The 18,192-nt window shown below is 36.5% G+C and overlaps 1 protein-coding gene across 2 annotated transcripts in view; it reads left to right on the plus strand.

Annotated features, from left to right (window-relative positions):
- KDM7A (lysine demethylase 7A) overlaps positions 1–18,192 on the plus strand; it is an 80,829-nt gene that overhangs the window by 29,540 nt on the left and 33,097 nt on the right. For both annotated transcript variants that reach the window (XM_055084798.1, XM_024129023.3), the window contains exons 2-7: positions 4,863–4,948; positions 10,933–11,050; positions 14,181–14,341; positions 16,190–16,331; positions 16,616–16,802; positions 18,014–18,176. In XM_055084798.1, the coding sequence (XP_054940773.1) occupies positions 4,863–4,948; positions 10,933–11,050; positions 14,181–14,341; positions 16,190–16,331; positions 16,616–16,802; positions 18,014–18,176 (857 nt within the window). The remainder of the gene's footprint in view (positions 1–4,862; positions 4,949–10,932; positions 11,051–14,180; positions 14,342–16,189; positions 16,332–16,615; positions 16,803–18,013; positions 18,177–18,192) is intronic.

Raw genomic sequence — 18,192 nt, forward strand, 5'->3', positions numbered from 1 at the left:
CCTCCCCTCCCCTCCCCTTTCCTATTGATTTGTAGGAGTTTATTATACTGTGGGTATAATTCCTTTGGTGGTTATCTCTATTGTAACGTCTTCTCCCACTCTGGCTTATCCTTTCATTCTTTATAGTTTAATGAACTATATATTTTAGTATAATTAAAGTTACCAGTTTTTCCCCTTATGGATAGTGCATTTTATGTTTTGATTAAGACAACACTTCCTACCACAAAGTCATAAAGATATTTTGATTTTATGTTATACAACCTTTGTAGTTTTCCTTTCACGTGGGTTTTCATGCGTGTTTCTAATCTATTTTGGAATAAATTTTTATGTTGTGAGATAGGTGTCTAATTTCATTTTTTCCCCATACAGATATATAAATGGTGTCTCAGGACCTCCTACAGAAAAGTCTGTCCTTGCTGCATAAGTGTCCACATATGCGTGGGTCTGTTTGGGGGCTCTTGCATCAGTTTTGTATTACCTTCATTCCTACAACTTTAAAATATGTCTTGATACCTGGTAGAGAGTTTGCTTTTTTCTTTTATCCGCCCCCCCAAGAATGCCTTATGTATCCTTGGCTCTTTATGTTTCCATATCAGTTTTACAATCAGCCTGTCAAGTTCTACAGATTTTGACTGGGGTTAAATTGAATCTATAAATCAATTTGAGGAGAATTAATATCTTTACATATTACACTTCAAATCCATGATCATGATGTATATCTCCATTTATTTAGGCCTTCTTTAAAGTCTCTTAATAATGTGTTATAATTCTCCTTAAAGGGGTCTTTGCATAGTTTTTGTTAAATTCCAGCATACTTGACATTTTTTCTGCAGTTGTGCATGGTGTTTTATTTCATTTCTTAGCTTTATAATGTTGGTATATGGATATACGATTACTTTTTATGTGCTAGTATAGTATCTAGCAACCTTTCTTTTTATTGATTTTTGTAATTTATCCACAGATTCTTTTTCATTTTCTACATGTGTAACCACAGCATTTGCAGTAGCAGCTTTGTTTTTTCTTTTCCAATCTCTATATCTTTTAATTCTTTTTCTTATTTTACTACACCAGGATGAGTTTCATTAGAAGTGGTAGCATCAGACATTCTTGTCTTGTTCTTATGTCAAAGAGACTGCTCTCATGTTATTTGCATAGGAGTTTTATAAGTACCCTTTACCAGATTTTGGAAGTATCCTTGTAGTCTTAATTTTCTAAGGGGTTTTGTTTGCTTTTTAATCATAAGTAAATGTTGAATTTTATCAAATACTTGTCCTGCTTTTTAAATGGTCATATGGTTTTTTCTTTTAATCTGTTAATGTGTCAAATTTCACAGATTAAATTTTTTAGTGTTAAAACCACCTTGCATTCCTGAGATAGACCAAACTTGATATTTGCATCTTTGCTCATAAATGAGAGTGACTTATAATTTTCCTTTCTTGTATCATCCTTTCCAAGTTTTAGTATCAAGGTCATGCTATCATAAAATGAGTTAGGAAGTAAGTCTTGTTTTCCTACTGGCTGGTGCAAATTTTATATAATATTGGAATTATTTATTCCTTTAATATTTGCTAGAACTTGCTTGTGAGGCCATCTGGGCCTGGGATTTTTTTTTTTTTGGAGGGGGGATAATTTTTAATATAAGTAACAATTTTAGGGCTATTCAATTATTTTTTTCTTTGTGACCCAGGTTTGCCTGTCTTATCTATATTTTCTAATCTTTTAGCATAAAATTGTTCATAATACCCTCTTTTGCATTTACCATGTATAGAATCTATAGTTTTCTCCCTCTTTTCATTCCTACCATTGTTTATGTTTTATCTCATTTTTCTTGAGCTTGCTAGAGGTTTACAAGTCTTTTCAAGGAATCAATTTTTGGCTTCAGTACTCTTGTATGTTTGTTTTCCGTGTCATCAGTTCTGTTCTTTTAGTTTTCCTTCTGTCTGTATTTTTAAGGTTTATTTTGCTATTCTTTCTGTAACTTTTTGAGGTAGATGTTTATTAGTTCATTAATTTTAGCCTTTATTATGATTTATCTTTTTTTTTTTTTTTTTTTTTTTGTCGTATGTGGGCCTCCCTCTGTTGTGGCCTCTCCCGCTGCGGAGCACAGGCTCCGGACGCGCAGGCCCAGCGGCCATGGCTCACGGGCCCAGCCGCTCCGCGGCACGTGGGATCCTCCCAGACCGGGGCGCGAACCCGGTTCCCCTGCATCGGCAGGCGGACGCGCAACCACTGCGCCACCAGGGAAGCCCTGATTTATCTTTTGACTCGGGTTATTTAGAATATTATTTCTTAATTTCTAAACACATGAAGATTTTCTAGTTAACTTTTTGTCATTGCTTTCTATCTTGAACTGTGGCCAGAGAATTTCTGATTTCAGACCTTCAAATTTGATTGTGGCCCAGTGTATGATCACTTGTTATGAATGGTCCATGTGTGCTTGAGAAGGAATGTGTGTTCTATGTATGTTGGGTGTAGGATTCTATAAATGTTCATTAGGCCGTGTTTTTTTAATCCTGCAGTTCAAATCTTGTATATTTCATAGATTTTTGTTTTGCCTGTTTATTCTATCAGATACTGAGAGAATTGTCAAAATCTCCACTACTGTTCTGTCCTCCCGGTGAATTGAAATTTTTATCATTATAAAGTGAACATGTTTATCTCATATTTTTTGCTTTAGATTCTGTGTTGCTTATTATAGCTGTACTTTCTTTTGATCACTATTTTTGTGGTATTTATTTGCCCATCCTATTACTTTCAGTCTTTCTGTATCCTTGTTTTATGTCTCTTATAACCAGCAAATTGTATTGTTTAAGTCCAGCCATATAATCTGTCTTTTAACTTGAGCATTTAGTCCATTTGCATACAATATAATTACTGATATATTTGAATTTATACCTTATTTTGGTCTTTTTGTCTTTTTCCTCCCCTCCTCTTTTTAATCACCCTCTGCCCCCAACTAGTTTGGGAGCTATGCTCTCTGTTTCTGTTCTTTTAGTTGTCGCCCAAGAAATTATAATAGGGGTCCTCAACTCATTATTAATGAAGTCTAACAGTAATAATTACCTTCTCTTTCCTTCTAGTATAAGTGCCTTGGGACCCTGTAACTCCATTTGTCCTCTCCTGACTCAAATGCTGCTATTGTCATGTGTTTTAGCTCTTTGTATATATATTTAAACCTCACATGACTTTATTTGTTTTATGTAGTCAGTGTTCGTATACATTTACCCACATATTTATTACTCTACTTTTCTTAGCTTTTCCGTTTTTTTCTTGCATCCCAGACCTCTCTGTGATCATCTTCCTTCTGCCAGAAGTACATCTGTAGGCATTTTCTTTACTGTGGGTTGGCTGGAGGTGAACTCTCAGTTTTTGGTTGTACAAATACTCACCCCCCACTCCTTCTTGAAACACATTTTAACTGAATATTGAACGCTTGGTTAATATTTTAGGTTAGCAGATATTTTCTTTAAGCACATGTAAGATATTCTAATGTGTTCCAGTTTCCATTATTGCTTTGAGAAGTCTCTCATCCTTGCAAGTAATCTGTGCTTTTTTCTTCTTATGGCTTTGAAATTTTCTGACTTTTTTTTTCTGCAGTTTTACTATGATGTGATTAGATGTAGACTTTTTATTCATCCTGCTTGAGATACGTTGGGTTTCTTAAATCTGGAGATCAGTGTCTTTCATTATTTCTGCAAATTTTTAACTGTTAGCTCATAATATTGCTTCTACCCCTATTCTCTCTTTACCTTCTGAGGCTGTGGTTAAATGTATGTTATACACTTTTTCATTTTATCCTTCATGGTTCTTACATCTTATTCTCTCTGCTACATTCTGAATAATATGACTGTCATCCATTTCATTAATTTTCTCTTCCACTGTTAACACCTGTCAACTGATGCCCCAAAATTCTGTGTTAGGTCTGCTTTGGTTCTTTTTCAGGTACTAGTTGTGGTTGTGTTTTTGTTCTGAAACTTTTTGGGAGTACAAACATGTATAAATTTTTACCCTAATAAGTTATTTGAGATGTGAGCAAAGCTGCTGTGGTCTTTCTCTGATGAACTACTCCTGTTTTCAAGATGTCACTGTGTAGTTTTATCAGTTCTTAGGTGGTTCCCTTAAACTTTATTTTTATTTAAGTGCTACTGCTGTATACTCCATGATATGGAGTATTCCAGATACAGTGCCTCAAACTAATTTAACTGGTTAATTAGGGATATGAGACCTAAAGCAGAACTGTTAAGACTCAGTGCTCTCACCATGTCAGTGATGTTACCCAAATTTACTAATCACCTCTGCTGATGACAGCCATTTTTTAAAGTTACGTGCTGTTTTAGTCTACTCAGGGAGGAGAGAAGGAGAGGAGAGAGAAGAGAGGAGAGAGAGAGGGTATGTGAGCTCTGTGGTGTCTCTTCTTATAGGGACACGAATCCTGTTGGATTAAGGCCCCAATCCTTATTACCTCATTTAACCTTAATTAATTCCTTCTTAGAGGCCCTATCTAAAAATACAGTCACACAGGAGTGTACAACTTCAGCATGTGAATTTTGGAGGGACACAAACATTTAGTCCATAACAGGTAGTATTTACATAATGGTTTGAGAGTGTTACGGTTTATAATTATGTTACTTCTGCTGTCTCTACTGCTGCTAGTAGTGAATCACCTCCCACATTTTCAACCCCACAATTATTCAGCAAGTACGTAAGGAAGAGAATTAAATTTATTCTTGCATGTGTTTCTGTACTTTACAAAGTTTATTGGTGAGGTTGTACATTTCTCAGCTAAATTCTAAGCAATCTGTTACAGTTAAGTGAAAATCTTCACCTTATTTACACATTGGCTTTATTTTTCTTTATCTTAGCTGTGTTGGAGTAGAAGAACATCATGCTGTTGACATTGACCTATATCACTGTCCCAACTGTGCAGTTCTACATGGTTCCTCCTTGAGTAAGTACTAGAAGCTTAAATAAAAATTGAAGTTTAGAACTTAGTAGGTACATGACAGTACTTTAATGATACTCTGAGTAGTTATATTATACCCACCAAGAACTATAAGGAAGATTTTTCTGAAGATATTGAGAATACAGTTTTTGTTTGAATTATTAAATAACTTATTTAACAAGTCAAAACATTAAGTGAAAAAAATACTATCCTTCTTAATTGCCAGTGCAAAGCCCCCAAACTCAAATACATATTTTCAAAGCTTTCAATTTGCGACAAAGTAAAATTTTTCTGATTCTGGCTGTTTTTCTCTCTATAAATTAAAAAAAAAAGAATGGTAACTAGACTTATCGTAGTGATCATTCTGAAGTGTATAGAAATATTGAATCAGTATGTTGTGTACTAGGAACTAACACAGTGTTGTTGGTCATTTATGTTTCAAAGACAAATAAACGGACTCATAGAAAAAGAGGTCAGATTTATGGTTACCAGAAGCAGGGATGGGGGAGAGGATTTGATGAAGATGGTCAAAAGGTACAAACTTCCAGTTATAAGATAAATAAGTACTAAGGATGTACAACAAGATAAATATGATTAACACTGTTGTATGTTCTTTGTGAAAGTTGTTAAGAAAGTGGCTCCTAAGAGTTCTCATCACAGGGAAAAATTTTTTTTTCCTATTTCACTTATTTTGTATCTACATTAGATGACGGATGTTCACTAAACTTATTGTGGTCATCATTTCATGATGTATGTCAGTCAGATCATTATGCTGTACAACCTTACACTTATACAGTGCTATATGTCAATTACATCAAACTGGAAGAATAAAAAAAACTGAAAAAGACCCAATGTGTATTCTGAGCTTTGTGCCTGCAGCAGGAAATCACTGATCATGATGTATGTCAGTCAGATCATTATGCTGTCTAACTTAAACTTATTCAGGGCTGTATGTCAATTATATCTCAATAAAACTGGAAGAAGAAGAAAAAATCTTCCAGTACTATTTGCGACAGTGAGCAGTATAGGATAAGACTTTAATGCACACATGTACATTATACTTTTAGGAGAAAATTAGGGCACTGATATGCTAAAGTACTACTTCTGTTGTCCGAATTAGGTCATGCTGTTGAGTATGGCCTAGAGTCCTGCCCAGCTATCCTCTGTGATGGAAGCAACTTCCCCACAGTCCCCGTCCCACGGAAGGCAGAGGCCAGACCAGGTCTTTGCCTGCACTCTTCTTCTTGAGGGGTGAGGGCATGGGCAGGGAAGCTCACGCGTCCTCTGGAGTACACCAGCAACACATACAAAACGATATTATTGTTAGCCTTTTACAGATGCTTTAGAGGAATAGATGGGAATATTAATTGTTGTACAAATATGAGAGTAGAGAAGAGATTTTAAAGCCTTTGGATTGTAACTATTTCTTTTCTTAAAAATTTAGACTGCATGCTAGCTTTTTTGTGTTCATAAAATTAAAGAGAAAAACTGTAGACTTAGTCATTTTAGAACTGAACTTTTCCCGAACATACCTTGATACACACTTGGGTCAGATGTAGGTAGCCTATACAACCTCTTTATTTTGAATGCAGCCTTTTTCCTAATACTTTTTTAAAATAGAAATTTTGTTCCGAGTTTATGGGCAAGTGATTTTTTCAAGAGACTTAGGAGCAACTGACTGCTTATCTGTTTTGTTAGAAATATTAATAATTTATCAGTTTCTTTCTAAGAGATTTAACAATTTAAGCTATATGAATGTATTAAGATATTTTTTTGTAAAATACAGATTATCCTTTTTGTTACGCGGTATAAAATTTGAGGTTAGCAAATTGGTAGAATTGTTACACGTGTAATTGACTAATTTGTTAATATAAATGTTTTTAAAGGTTCTTATTTTGTGTAGCACTGAAGTATGTAGTATATAACTTGAAGTAATTATTGACCAAGTATAATTCTTTGAGGAAATAAATAATACTGGGTTGTTATGTCAAGAAGGGAAACAGAGCTTAAATGTAAGTTTCAATTTAGAATTTAAGTAAATAACTCCAAAATGAAATAATTTGAATTTAATTTCTATGAAATGTTAAAGGGGTTACTATGAATCAGAATAATGTAGTGTTTAAAACACTGTTGCAGGGACTACGCTGGCGGTCCAGTGGTTAAGACTTCACCTTCCCATGCAGGGGGTGTGGGTTCCATCCCTGGTCAGGGAGCTAAGATCCCACATGCCTCACAACCAAAAAACCAAAGCATAAAACAGAAACAGGGGCTTCCCTGGTGGCGCAGTGGTTGCGCGTCCGCCTGCCGATGCAGGGGAACTGGGATCGCGCCCCGGTCTGGGAGGATCCCACATGCCGCGGAGCGGCTGGGCCCGTGAGCCATGGCCGCTGAGCCTGCGCGTCCGGAGCCTGTGCTCCGCAGCGGGAGAGGCCACAACAGAGGGAGGCCCGCATACCACAAAAAAAAACAAAAAAACAGAAACAATACTGTAACAAATTCAATAAGAACTTTAAAAGTGGTCCTCGTAAAAAAAAAAAAAAAAAAAATCTTAAAAAAAAGAAAACACTACTAAATGTAATGCACTCTATTTTCTTTTTTCCTATATGATTTAATTTTTTTAAAAGCTTGTCATGCTCACTAAATTGATTTCACAATCCATAATGGATCATGACCTGCACTTTGAATAACAATACTTCAGAGAGAAGCTTGACTGTTTCTTGCCCCTAAATATGCTTCTCATCCTTGAATAACATAAGATCAGGCATTGGCTGTCTTCTGGGCAAAAGTCCAACTCTTAAGTACCCTTTAGGAAAATGCCCAAGATCCAGGAATCTGTTTTATCTTGATTTAAGGCTCCACTGCCCCTCACCCCTCACCCTCACCCCTAATTTGGGTCGTACCTTTTGGTCTGAAGCCTCTTTTGCTTGCCACCAATGATTTCCTGTTTCTTTGAGAGCTCCCCAGGAATCCTTACTACAGATACCATTGAGACAGTATAATATCCATAAATATGGTGAATTTAGACTTTACCCTCTTAATGGGAATTAAGAACTCTGTTCGAGGTCCAGTGTCAAAAAAACGAGCCTGATACTTAAACACATATTCTCAGTGCTCCTCAGGCACATGCAATCTAAACTCAAAATTCTCCCTCCATTCCCCATGACCACTGTTAAAATATTCTTTCACTGGCCTCCTTCCTTTAAGAAATTCAGTCAGCTCTTGCAGCGGCTGATTTTATGTGTTAAGGATGTTGGCCCAACAGGACAATGTAGCCTTCTGTTAACATCCTTGAAGTCAGCACATTTAAAAGAAAAGACAAGTAATTGGCAGCTTATTGGTTGCCCCAGGCACTAGGCTAAGAAAGACTAGACCTATGTTATCTCCTTTGATATTTGTAACACCTTGATGTGAGAAAAATTGTCTTACTAGGTCTTTCATGTAGCTATTTGGCAGAGCTGGAGTTTGAACCCATAGCTGTCCAATCCCAAATCTGTTTGAATTCTAATCTGTTCCGCCAAAATGAAAATTAAAACAGTGTAACATCATTGTTTATTTTCAAACGGGTGGTCTGTTCTTTCTCCCTTTTTCTCTTTTTCCCTCCCTCCCTCCCACTGTTGACTTGGGGCTTTTCACATAGGCTGCTCATATATATTGGTAAGAATGTGAGTTACTTACCACTTTTCTGGAGGCAGGTTTGCAAAATATAGCAAGAAACATATTTATGTATATAAATATTAATATTAATTTCATCTTTATTTAAAGATGCATCTACATTTACATCTTAAAATTCTAGGCTGCCTTTAAATTGTTTCTGAATATTTAATAAGGAGAAAATGCCCATGATAAGAAAGGTAAGCAGGATAAACATTATGATCCCAGTTGAAAATAAAATGGGGTTATGTATCTATATATTTGTAGGAAAAAAAAGCCTGGAATGAAATACCCTTGAATTTTAGAATTGATTTTAAGTGAGAAAAAAAATAGTAACACATAAAGGACACCTTAATGGTATTTTCTAGGAAGGTTGCTTAATGATTGTCAGTTTTTCCATGACATTTTTAAAAAATGGGATTTACTCTCTTCCATCTTGGGGGTCTGACTGCCATAAATTACTTGAGAATCGTGTTTTAGACTCTTAGATATGAATAGGCCAGATTTCCACCCCTATTGATTATTTGGTGTGACTTCTTATCCATATGAGGATCCAGCATTATTTTATTATTATGATCTTTGTAAGGTGAAGGATTTGAAATAACTTAGACTCATAGAGTTGTGTCCTTCCCCCAAGGTTTTATTATGAAAATGTTCAAACATACAGGAAAAGTTGAAAGAGTTTTACAGTGAGTACCTCTAAACCCACCATCTAGATTCCACTATTAACATTTTACATTACTTGCTTTATCTCATATCTGTCTGTGTAACTATCCCACTGTCTATCCACCTTATTTTTTTTATTTTTATTTTTTTGTGGTAATCGGGCCTCCTTCTGTTGTGGCCTCTCCCGTTGCGGAGCACAGGCTCCGGACGCGCAGGCTCAGCGGCCATGGCTCACGGGCCCAGCCGCTCCGCGGCATGTGGGATCCTCCCAGACCGGGGCGCGAACCCGGTTCCCCTGCATCGGCAGGCGGACGCGCAACCACTGCGCCACCAGGGAAGCCCCCACCTTATTTTTTGATTCATTCTAAGTAAGTTATAGACATCAGTACATTTCCCAGAATCATGGAGGTTTTAGGCTTAAAAGTGATTTTCAAACTTAAAAGAAAAAAAAAAGTAAAACTGAAATCTTACATTGATACCACACAAAAGACGTGTAGGTGGTGCCCCTCTGGGGGAAAGAGGAATGAGGTCCAGAGCTCCTACCTCAGCCTCTTCTCCATCTTCCCTTTTATTAAGGGTTCCTCAACACAGTCTGAAAAACTGTACTCATTCCCTTCATTTCCACATTGAGGAAACTGGACCCAGACATGTTAAAGAGATTTGCCCGAGGTTGCAGAGCAAGTTATGACTAAACTAGGAGTCAAAGCCAAGTGTCCTGATTTTGGTTGCTGTGCTTATTCAAGATTGTAACCTCCGGGGCTTCCCTGGTGGCGCAGTGGTTAAGAATCGGCCTGCCAGTGCAGGGGATACGGGTTCGAGCCCTGGTCCCGAAGGATCCCACATGCCGTGGAGCAACTAGGCCTGTGCGCCACAACTACTGAGCCTGCGTTCGAGAGCCCGCAAGCCCCAACTACCGAAGCCCGCGCGCCTAGAGCCTGTGCTCTGCAACAGGAGAAACCACTGCAATGAGAAGCCTGCGCACCGCAGCGAAGAGTGGACCCCGCTCGCTGCAGCTAGAGAAAGCCCACACACAGCAACCCAATGCAGCCAAAAATAAATAAATAAAAAATAAATTTTTTTTTAAAAAAAAGATTGTAGCCTCCCAGAGCTGTAGAATCACGGGATCTGAGCGTTAGAACTGACCATAAGTTATTTATTCTGTCATCTTACTTGTCCTCCTTTCGTTATGATGCAGTCACCTGCTATTCTTTGTGTCAGTGTAACCATGCTTATTTTGGGAATAAATCTTGACATAAAAGAGAAAGGGAACTGTGCTGTTAAAATAGATTTCCGACGTGGGATCAAAGGCCCTGTCTTGAGAGGATGATTTGGATGATCCATAAAAACCGTATTATGACCTAATGTTCTAGTGAAAATCATGATTTTAAATAATTGTGAGATTTTATATGTGTAAATGTGGATATTATAAAAGGCTCAATCTGCTAATTTGAAGATTTAATTTTAAAATCATTTTTGAAATAAAAACCCACAGTTAATTGCCTATAATTGCAGCATTAAATTTTACTTCTTCAGCCTTAGAAATGCATTAAAAAATGTGAGTATTATTGTACTTGACAATTGTTTCTGATTATGTAGAGTATAATGATTATAGAAAGTACATAGTACCACCAGTTACAAAAATGCTTTCTTTTTTTAATCTTCTAAAAATCCAGTGAAAAAGAGGAGGAACTGGCACAGGCACGACTACACAGAAATTGATGATGGTTCCAAACCAGTGCAGGCTGGAACTAGAACTTTTGTGAAGGAATTACGTTCTCGAGTCTTCCCAAGGTAGGAAACCTGTTATGACCAAAGAACATTTAAGACTGTTACCCAATAAAGTGACATTATCTAAAGCAGCGTTTTCAAACATCAGGTTGCAAGCCATTATTATTCTTAATCAGCTTTTTACTTTTTGAAGATAAAACAGAATAGAAAATATTGGTACATTGCAAGTAATAGGAGTAAATAAGCATAGTTTCATGGATGTGTTATGTGCATGTGTACTGGATTACTGGGTAAAAATGTATTTAACTGTAGGTCTCAGTCCAAAAAGTTTGAAAGACACTGATCTAAGGCGCTTACTCCCGTGCTTCGTTTCTTATGTTGTGCAGCTGCTGCTTCTCTTTCTCCTTCACCTCGCCTACACCTATTTTCATACTCTGCTTTTTTCTTATGTTATTTTCCTATCTGCCTCCACCCTATGTCTGCCAGAAGTCCCCACAACCATTGCTTAGCCTCTGGTGGCAACAGGACTAGGCTTTTTAAATTTTTTTTTAAAGATAATGGAAAGTATTTGAGTTATCTGTGGCTCAAAGAACAAATGTCAGAAGCATTATACAGCATTTAACCATGCTAATTTAGATCATTTCCTACTCGCTGCCTGACATCTATTTAAAGTGATAATGCTTAATAGGCTTTTTACACGAGATCATATCCAGGCTTGTTAAAAAGGGGAAGCACAATTTAAATTTCAATCACAACATCACCTGCAGCCTATTATGGAATTATTTCAGATCTTGTAACTATGAAACCCTTGCTATTTCGTCATAGTCTTTAGGATACCTGGCTGTTCCCCTCCCTTAAACAGAAACATAAATGATAAGCAGCTACTGTTGGCTCCCTCACGTACTGAGAGAAAAAAAAAATACATGAAACACAGTGATTTCCAAGTGATTTTTGTGATATTAAAGGCCTTATTCTCAAATATTCTCCTTTATCAGTTTCAAAGTCATTGGAGAAATACCTGTTTATTTTCATTGATTGATTTGGAGCCCAGGGCCAGAGTTTTCAGCCAGGCTCTATGGGCTGGCTTCAGAGAGGCTTGTGAGTTTCCTAAAATTGTATAAACAATTGACATGTTGACATGTGAATGTGAATTTTTAAGGGAGAGAAGCCTTAGCTTTCATTTTTAAAAATAGGTTTGTAACCCAAAAGTGTAGCGTTAAAAGTCCTAGCCCAGTGATTCCTATGGCTTCTCGGCCGAAGTATTAAACACAGATGTGAGCAGGTTCCGGAGGCGGTCACAAGTGTCCACACTGTACTCACCACTAGTTAAAGGTCTTTGGTTTTATTTAATGTAACTCCATAAACCTCCACATCATTTAAAACCATGGCAGGGTGACAATAATTAATTAAATTATACATACTGGATGTGATTAATACAGAAGTGTATAAAATAAAGTGAAGGGTTTATCTACCCCGACCCCCCCCCACTTTAAGACAAAGTCTTTTGAGACCCTTTTTTACATAAATGATAACTTTTGAAACAATTATGTGTAGAGGTGTATGGATGTATATATACATCTAATTTTAAAAAATAAAATAGGGTTGTTATGCATATGTTGTCCAACTTGCTTTTTTTACTGTTATGTTTAATAGATATCTTTCTGTATGTATACACAAATTTACCTCACTCCTTAACTGCTGTGTAGTATGCAATTGTGTGTGTGTGTGTGTTGTGTGTATGTATATATATCCTGTAATTTACTTAACCGTCCCACTATGGTGTATGTTTAGTTTGTGTCCAGTTTTTTCCTCTTGTAAGTAATGATGTGCCTGTATTTTTAAGCACTTGTACCTACATATTTTTGATCAACAGGGGGAGGTAAAGCACCAGACATTTAAGATGGAGGAGTACAAGTGATTTCAGATTCTCCCTTAGGTTGGAGTTTAAGGAATTGTTAAATTCTCAGAGGTTGGGGAAGAAGGAACATTTGTGGATGCTTATGCGGAAAATAAAAGGCAGTACAGAGCTCAGTGAGTCAGGTGAAGGAGCTCTGAGCCCTCCACTTACAACACTATCCAAGAAAAGTCTGTCTTGATTTTTTTAGGCCTTAAACTGACCTTCTGTTATTGAGAAGGTGGGACGATCTGAGCTCAGTAATTCAGAGACCCAGTTTCTCCTGTCTTCTCCTTGACACCTAGGCTACAGATGACATCACGACTGTTAAGATCTGACTGTATAAATGGAAACTGTTGTGTTTAACCTATGATGCAAGTGTTGCACTTAACTTTGAATGCATAGCAGCTGCATTCTGTGAGCAATTGGAAGATAAAATCTAGAATAGCCCCATTTAAAGAGATCTTTGATTTGTGGTTAGATAGGGGATAGTGAAAAGGGACAAACCACACTTAAGTGTAATGCCTAGAACGTGTTAATCATTAAAAAGGGCAGCTGGAGGTTCAGCAACCCTTTTTAGTGGCTTAAGGTGACTGCGTGTTAAAATTTATTAAATACTGGTGATAGCAGATCTTTGAAACCAGGAGTTCTCAGTTGGGCATTTGGATATTGTCTCAAAGAGTAGGGACCACAGATGTGAGTCATCCCCCAGTTTGCAGGACAGCGTGAATTGTTCTGTGTCCGGTGAGACTTTGCAGTGCCTAACAAATATTTGTGTAGACTTTTATAGCCAGGTAAAATCTGGTCTGTTTTTACTTATCCTAACCAGCTTTTATTCTATTGTACCCCCTCCCTTTTGCTCTTCTGGTTTTCTATGCAGCTTGTGTTGAGTGGCTTCTGATCTTGTTGCTTTTAAATCCAACCACTCATTACAATTGATTGTAAGCATCCTATTCTGTTATATTTTCTAGTGTTGTTTACCTGAACATTTACATATTGAAATACGTATTTTGCTGGAAACTAATTTGTTTTTTCTCTTGTTATAGTTAAGGCATTTTATATAATACATATATATTTTTCCAATTATATGTAGATTGAAGTAATTATCTATGACTTTTACTTTAGAATACTAAAAGGGGCTTTATAAAACATTTGTTATAAAAAGGAGAATTAGGTATGATAGGTTGAGAACCACTGATATAGATAATAATATAGTACATGAATTAACCCATCGCCAGATTATCTTTTTTAACTGAACTTATCAACAAAGATGACATGTTACTCTTATGCTTTCCTTAGTGCCGATGAAATCATTGTAAAGATGCATGGCAGCCAGCTGACACAAAGATACCTGGAGAAACATGGATTTGAAGTCCCTATTATGGTCCCCAAATTAGATGATTTAGGACTCAGGCTCCCTCCACCTACTTTTTCTGTTATGGATGTGGAACGTTATGTAGGTACGAACTTGATTCCTTTAATTACTTGGGAAAACATGGTAAAAGTAAAATTGGTATTATCCTAAAAATACTAAAAGTTGAATGAAGAGATGTTAATTTAGTTCCGTTTCTGGGTCAGGAAAAGTGAAATTCAGTATTACCTATGTTGAAAACTATTTTTTTCTCAGCAGACCTACATTCAGAAAGACAGAAAAAAACATTTTGCATATTTTTATTTACTCAGCCTCATCCTACTGCTTTTGTTGTTGTTGTTGTCATTGAATTTCCTGATACTTGCTTAGGAACATTTACTATGGAGGGGTAGCTACAGACTGAGGAAGAAGGCTTTGGGAAATCGGGTTGGTTCTAGGCCTCTGTAGCAGCATTCAGGTACAAGATTTCTGGATCCTGCTTTAGTGACCTCCTGCTGCCTAGAGAAAGGCTGTGAAAAAGAGGAGCTCATTTTCAAACCTGTTTTTATATTAATGACTTGGTGATACTGCCATTTAACGATGTCTGGACCTAATTTTTTATAGTGAGGCCTGGAAAGGTATAAGAAACAAGGTGGAAGACCCTTCATCTGTTGCAATATTGTTGACATTTTCAGTCACTTTTTTCATTCGCATCAGGGTATTTAGAGATAAAGCTGACTCTATGTAGGTCTCATTCCTTGTCAACAAAATAGATAGAGATTATTTGAGGATTAGATCTCAAATCTGTCTTGACTCAAAATTGTCTATTCTTTAGAGTATGTTATCTCCTGAGCATGAACTATCTGAGAACTTGTCCCTTTATTGATCCATTGGTTGACATTGATAATTTTTCACCGAGGAAGTCCAATTAAATTGTCTGACTTCACATTCAGCTAGTTTTGAATTATTTGATAAATTAGAGGATGAGGCTGAGGTTTCACCTAAACCTGTTTACATAGATGGCACTGTAAAGTAAATGGCTAGTGTAATATAAGTGTAGGAAAAACGTTCATACTACTTGATAGCTAACTTTTTAGTACTGCAGAATGCGTCAGTTAACAGAATTGTTTTGCCTCGTAAGTATAAAATAGTCTATTTAGCAATACTTTCTTAACTTATATAAAGTTACATTAAAGTAAGAAAAAAATGTCACTTGTTTCCTATTTCAGATTAAGTATTGCCATATTTTGAATTTCACCTTATCCTACAGGACATTGTAAAACTAATTATGCTTTTTAGGGTGATGCAGTGTTGAGCAAGCAATACCTCATGATTTTATAGGAAAATTGTAAATTAATCCCAATTCAGAACTCATTTCACAGGCCCTAATATGAACTGGTTTTTGCTTCCTAACCACTCATTTTTTTCTTGAAGCAGAATATTAGAAGAGAAGACACTACCAGGCAAGCAGAAATTGTTTGTCCTGGTTAATTTGTTCACTAATTCCCCAATGACCGATTGGTTTTTCAAAATGATGGACTCAGAATCTTAGGTGTTAAAAGAAGTGAAAGGGGAAAGTCAGTCCCCTTATTTTATGCCTGAGGAATGCGGCACAGTTGTTACCTACCAATGTAATATGCATTTTTGTCGTGAGCTGCACAAGAAATCATTGGTGTGTAGAAAGCTTTGTAAACATATAACTTTTTACACTCAGTGTTAATTATGCAGCTCTGTCTTAATTGCTTTATTCTTTGTTTCAAAAATCATCCCTTTGTTCAAAAGTTCCAGTTGGACTTAAAGAGTAAGGATATAGGAAGAATCTTTGTCTAGGCTATATAGTTTTTATAGATGGCTTAATTATCATACAAATAAATATAGTCTTTAAAATATTTTTGTTTAGGGCGTCTGTTGATGAAATTCTTAAGCCCAGTAATAAGACTATAATTTTTCTCTGCAGGTGGTGACAAAGTGATAGATGTCATTGATGTGGCAAGGCAGGCAGACAGCAAAATGACACTTCACAATTATGTTAAATACTTCATGAATCCTAACAGACCAAAAGTGTTAAATGTGATCAGCCTTGAATTTTCAGATACAAAGTGAGTAGTTCTGGACATTTTGGTTTAGCCTTCTGAGTGTTAGCTAAAATGTAGTTAAATGATGAATTTCTTTTAGTAAAAAACATAATTGTGACTTCTAAAGTGGTCCAGTGATATAGCTATGTTGTAAATTTTGCTTTGGTACCCTCAAACTTTAAGTATTGCTGTTAGCTGTGAGTTCCAGTTAATTTCTTGGTTTGGGTTGAGATGGGAGATGAAATTTTAAGAGGTTTTAATTTGCATGATGTGGTTGTGTGTGTATGTGTATGTTTGTTTTTTTAAAGGATGTCTGAATTGGTGGAGGTTCCTGATATAGCCAGAAAACTTTCCTGGGTGGAAAATTATTGGCCTGATGATTCAGTCTTTCCCAAGCCATTTGTTCAGAAATACTGCTTAATGGGAGTTCAAGACAGCTACACAGATTTCCACATTGACTTTGGTGGGACTTCAGTTTGGTACCACGTCCTCTGGGTAAGCTTGGGGTATTTCTTTGTTCACTTAATCACAAAAACGTACAGTCTTATTTTTCCACGGGTATATTCATTTGCTATAAATGACATTTGTAAAGAGGGAAGTTTTTTGTACTTTTTCAGTGGGAGCTATCATTTTCAATACTTAAAGAAGCATTATGATTTTCTTTTTTTAATCCCAAGTAATGGAGGAGCCATGAATTCTTAATTTATATAGATTCCCTTTTTTTGCCCCCGTCTTATAAATTAATCTCTTTTAGCCTTTTGTCTCTTTGTTTCTTCTTCCCCGTAGTCAATTACCAGTTAATCCCTGAATCTAATACCTGAGAAGGACCAAAATTATAGTAGTAATTGCTTCTGACCTTAAGGTCAGGCTAAAGACAGCTAGTTGGATAAGTCAGGAATGCCCATAAAAATACGAATTCTCCTCAGGAGCTTATATGCACCTTGCTTTATCTAGAACTGTGCTATTCCGTACAGTAGCCACTCGGCACATGTGGCTACATTTAAATAATTAAATATAATTTAAAATTCAGTTCCTCATTTGCACTATCCACATTTCAGGGTGCTCAGTAGCCACATAGGGCTTATAACTACTGTATTGGATAGCACAGATGTAAAACATTTCCATCGTCACAGAAGGTTCTCTTGGACAGTGCTGATCTAGAACCAAATCTTTGTCAATATCACATGCCTGTGCATCAGCAATGCTCTGGACTATGTTTGATGCTGTGCCCTTGAGCTCCTCTTCCTTTCCTCCATGAGAAAGCAAAGGGTTAGTTCATTAAAGAAAGTTTATTCACAGATCTTTAAAAATAATTGTATTATTATATGTCTTAGGAGAAAGGGCAAAGTTTGCAGAGATGACTCACTGTAACCTGGGGCCTATTAACATGTGTTTACTTCTATACCTTGAAAATGAGATCAGTAGGATGTTTGTGATTCTTTACCCTCCTCTCTTGTAACTATTTCTCCATCACTACTTTATTGACCCCTTGTCGTATTTGAGAGGGGGAGCCTTAGCTCCTTTGAAGATGCTTATTAAGGGCAATAGCTATTGATCAGGTATGTGAAATATGTCTTTTTGAGCCTTAAAAAATCTGATAATTATCTAATTTAATTTAGAACATTGTATTGGGAAATTACATCAATATAGGCCATCCTAAGAATGGCATTTCCTTTTTCAAAAATAGTGTGATTACTTCCTCCTAGGGCGAGAAGGTTTTTTATTTGATAAAGCCAACAGATGACAATTTGGCACTCTATGAATCTTGGAGTTCATCTGTGACCCAGAGTGAAGTGTTCTTTGGAGATAAGGTGGATAAATGCTACAAATGTGTGGTAAAGCAGGGACATACCTTATTTGTTCCTACAGGTAAGGTTTTAATCCC

Source organism: Physeter macrocephalus, chromosome 5, assembly GCF_002837175.3.
Source record: "Physeter macrocephalus isolate SW-GA chromosome 5, ASM283717v5, whole genome shotgun sequence".
Taxonomy (NCBI): domain Eukaryota; kingdom Metazoa; phylum Chordata; class Mammalia; order Artiodactyla; family Physeteridae; genus Physeter; species Physeter macrocephalus.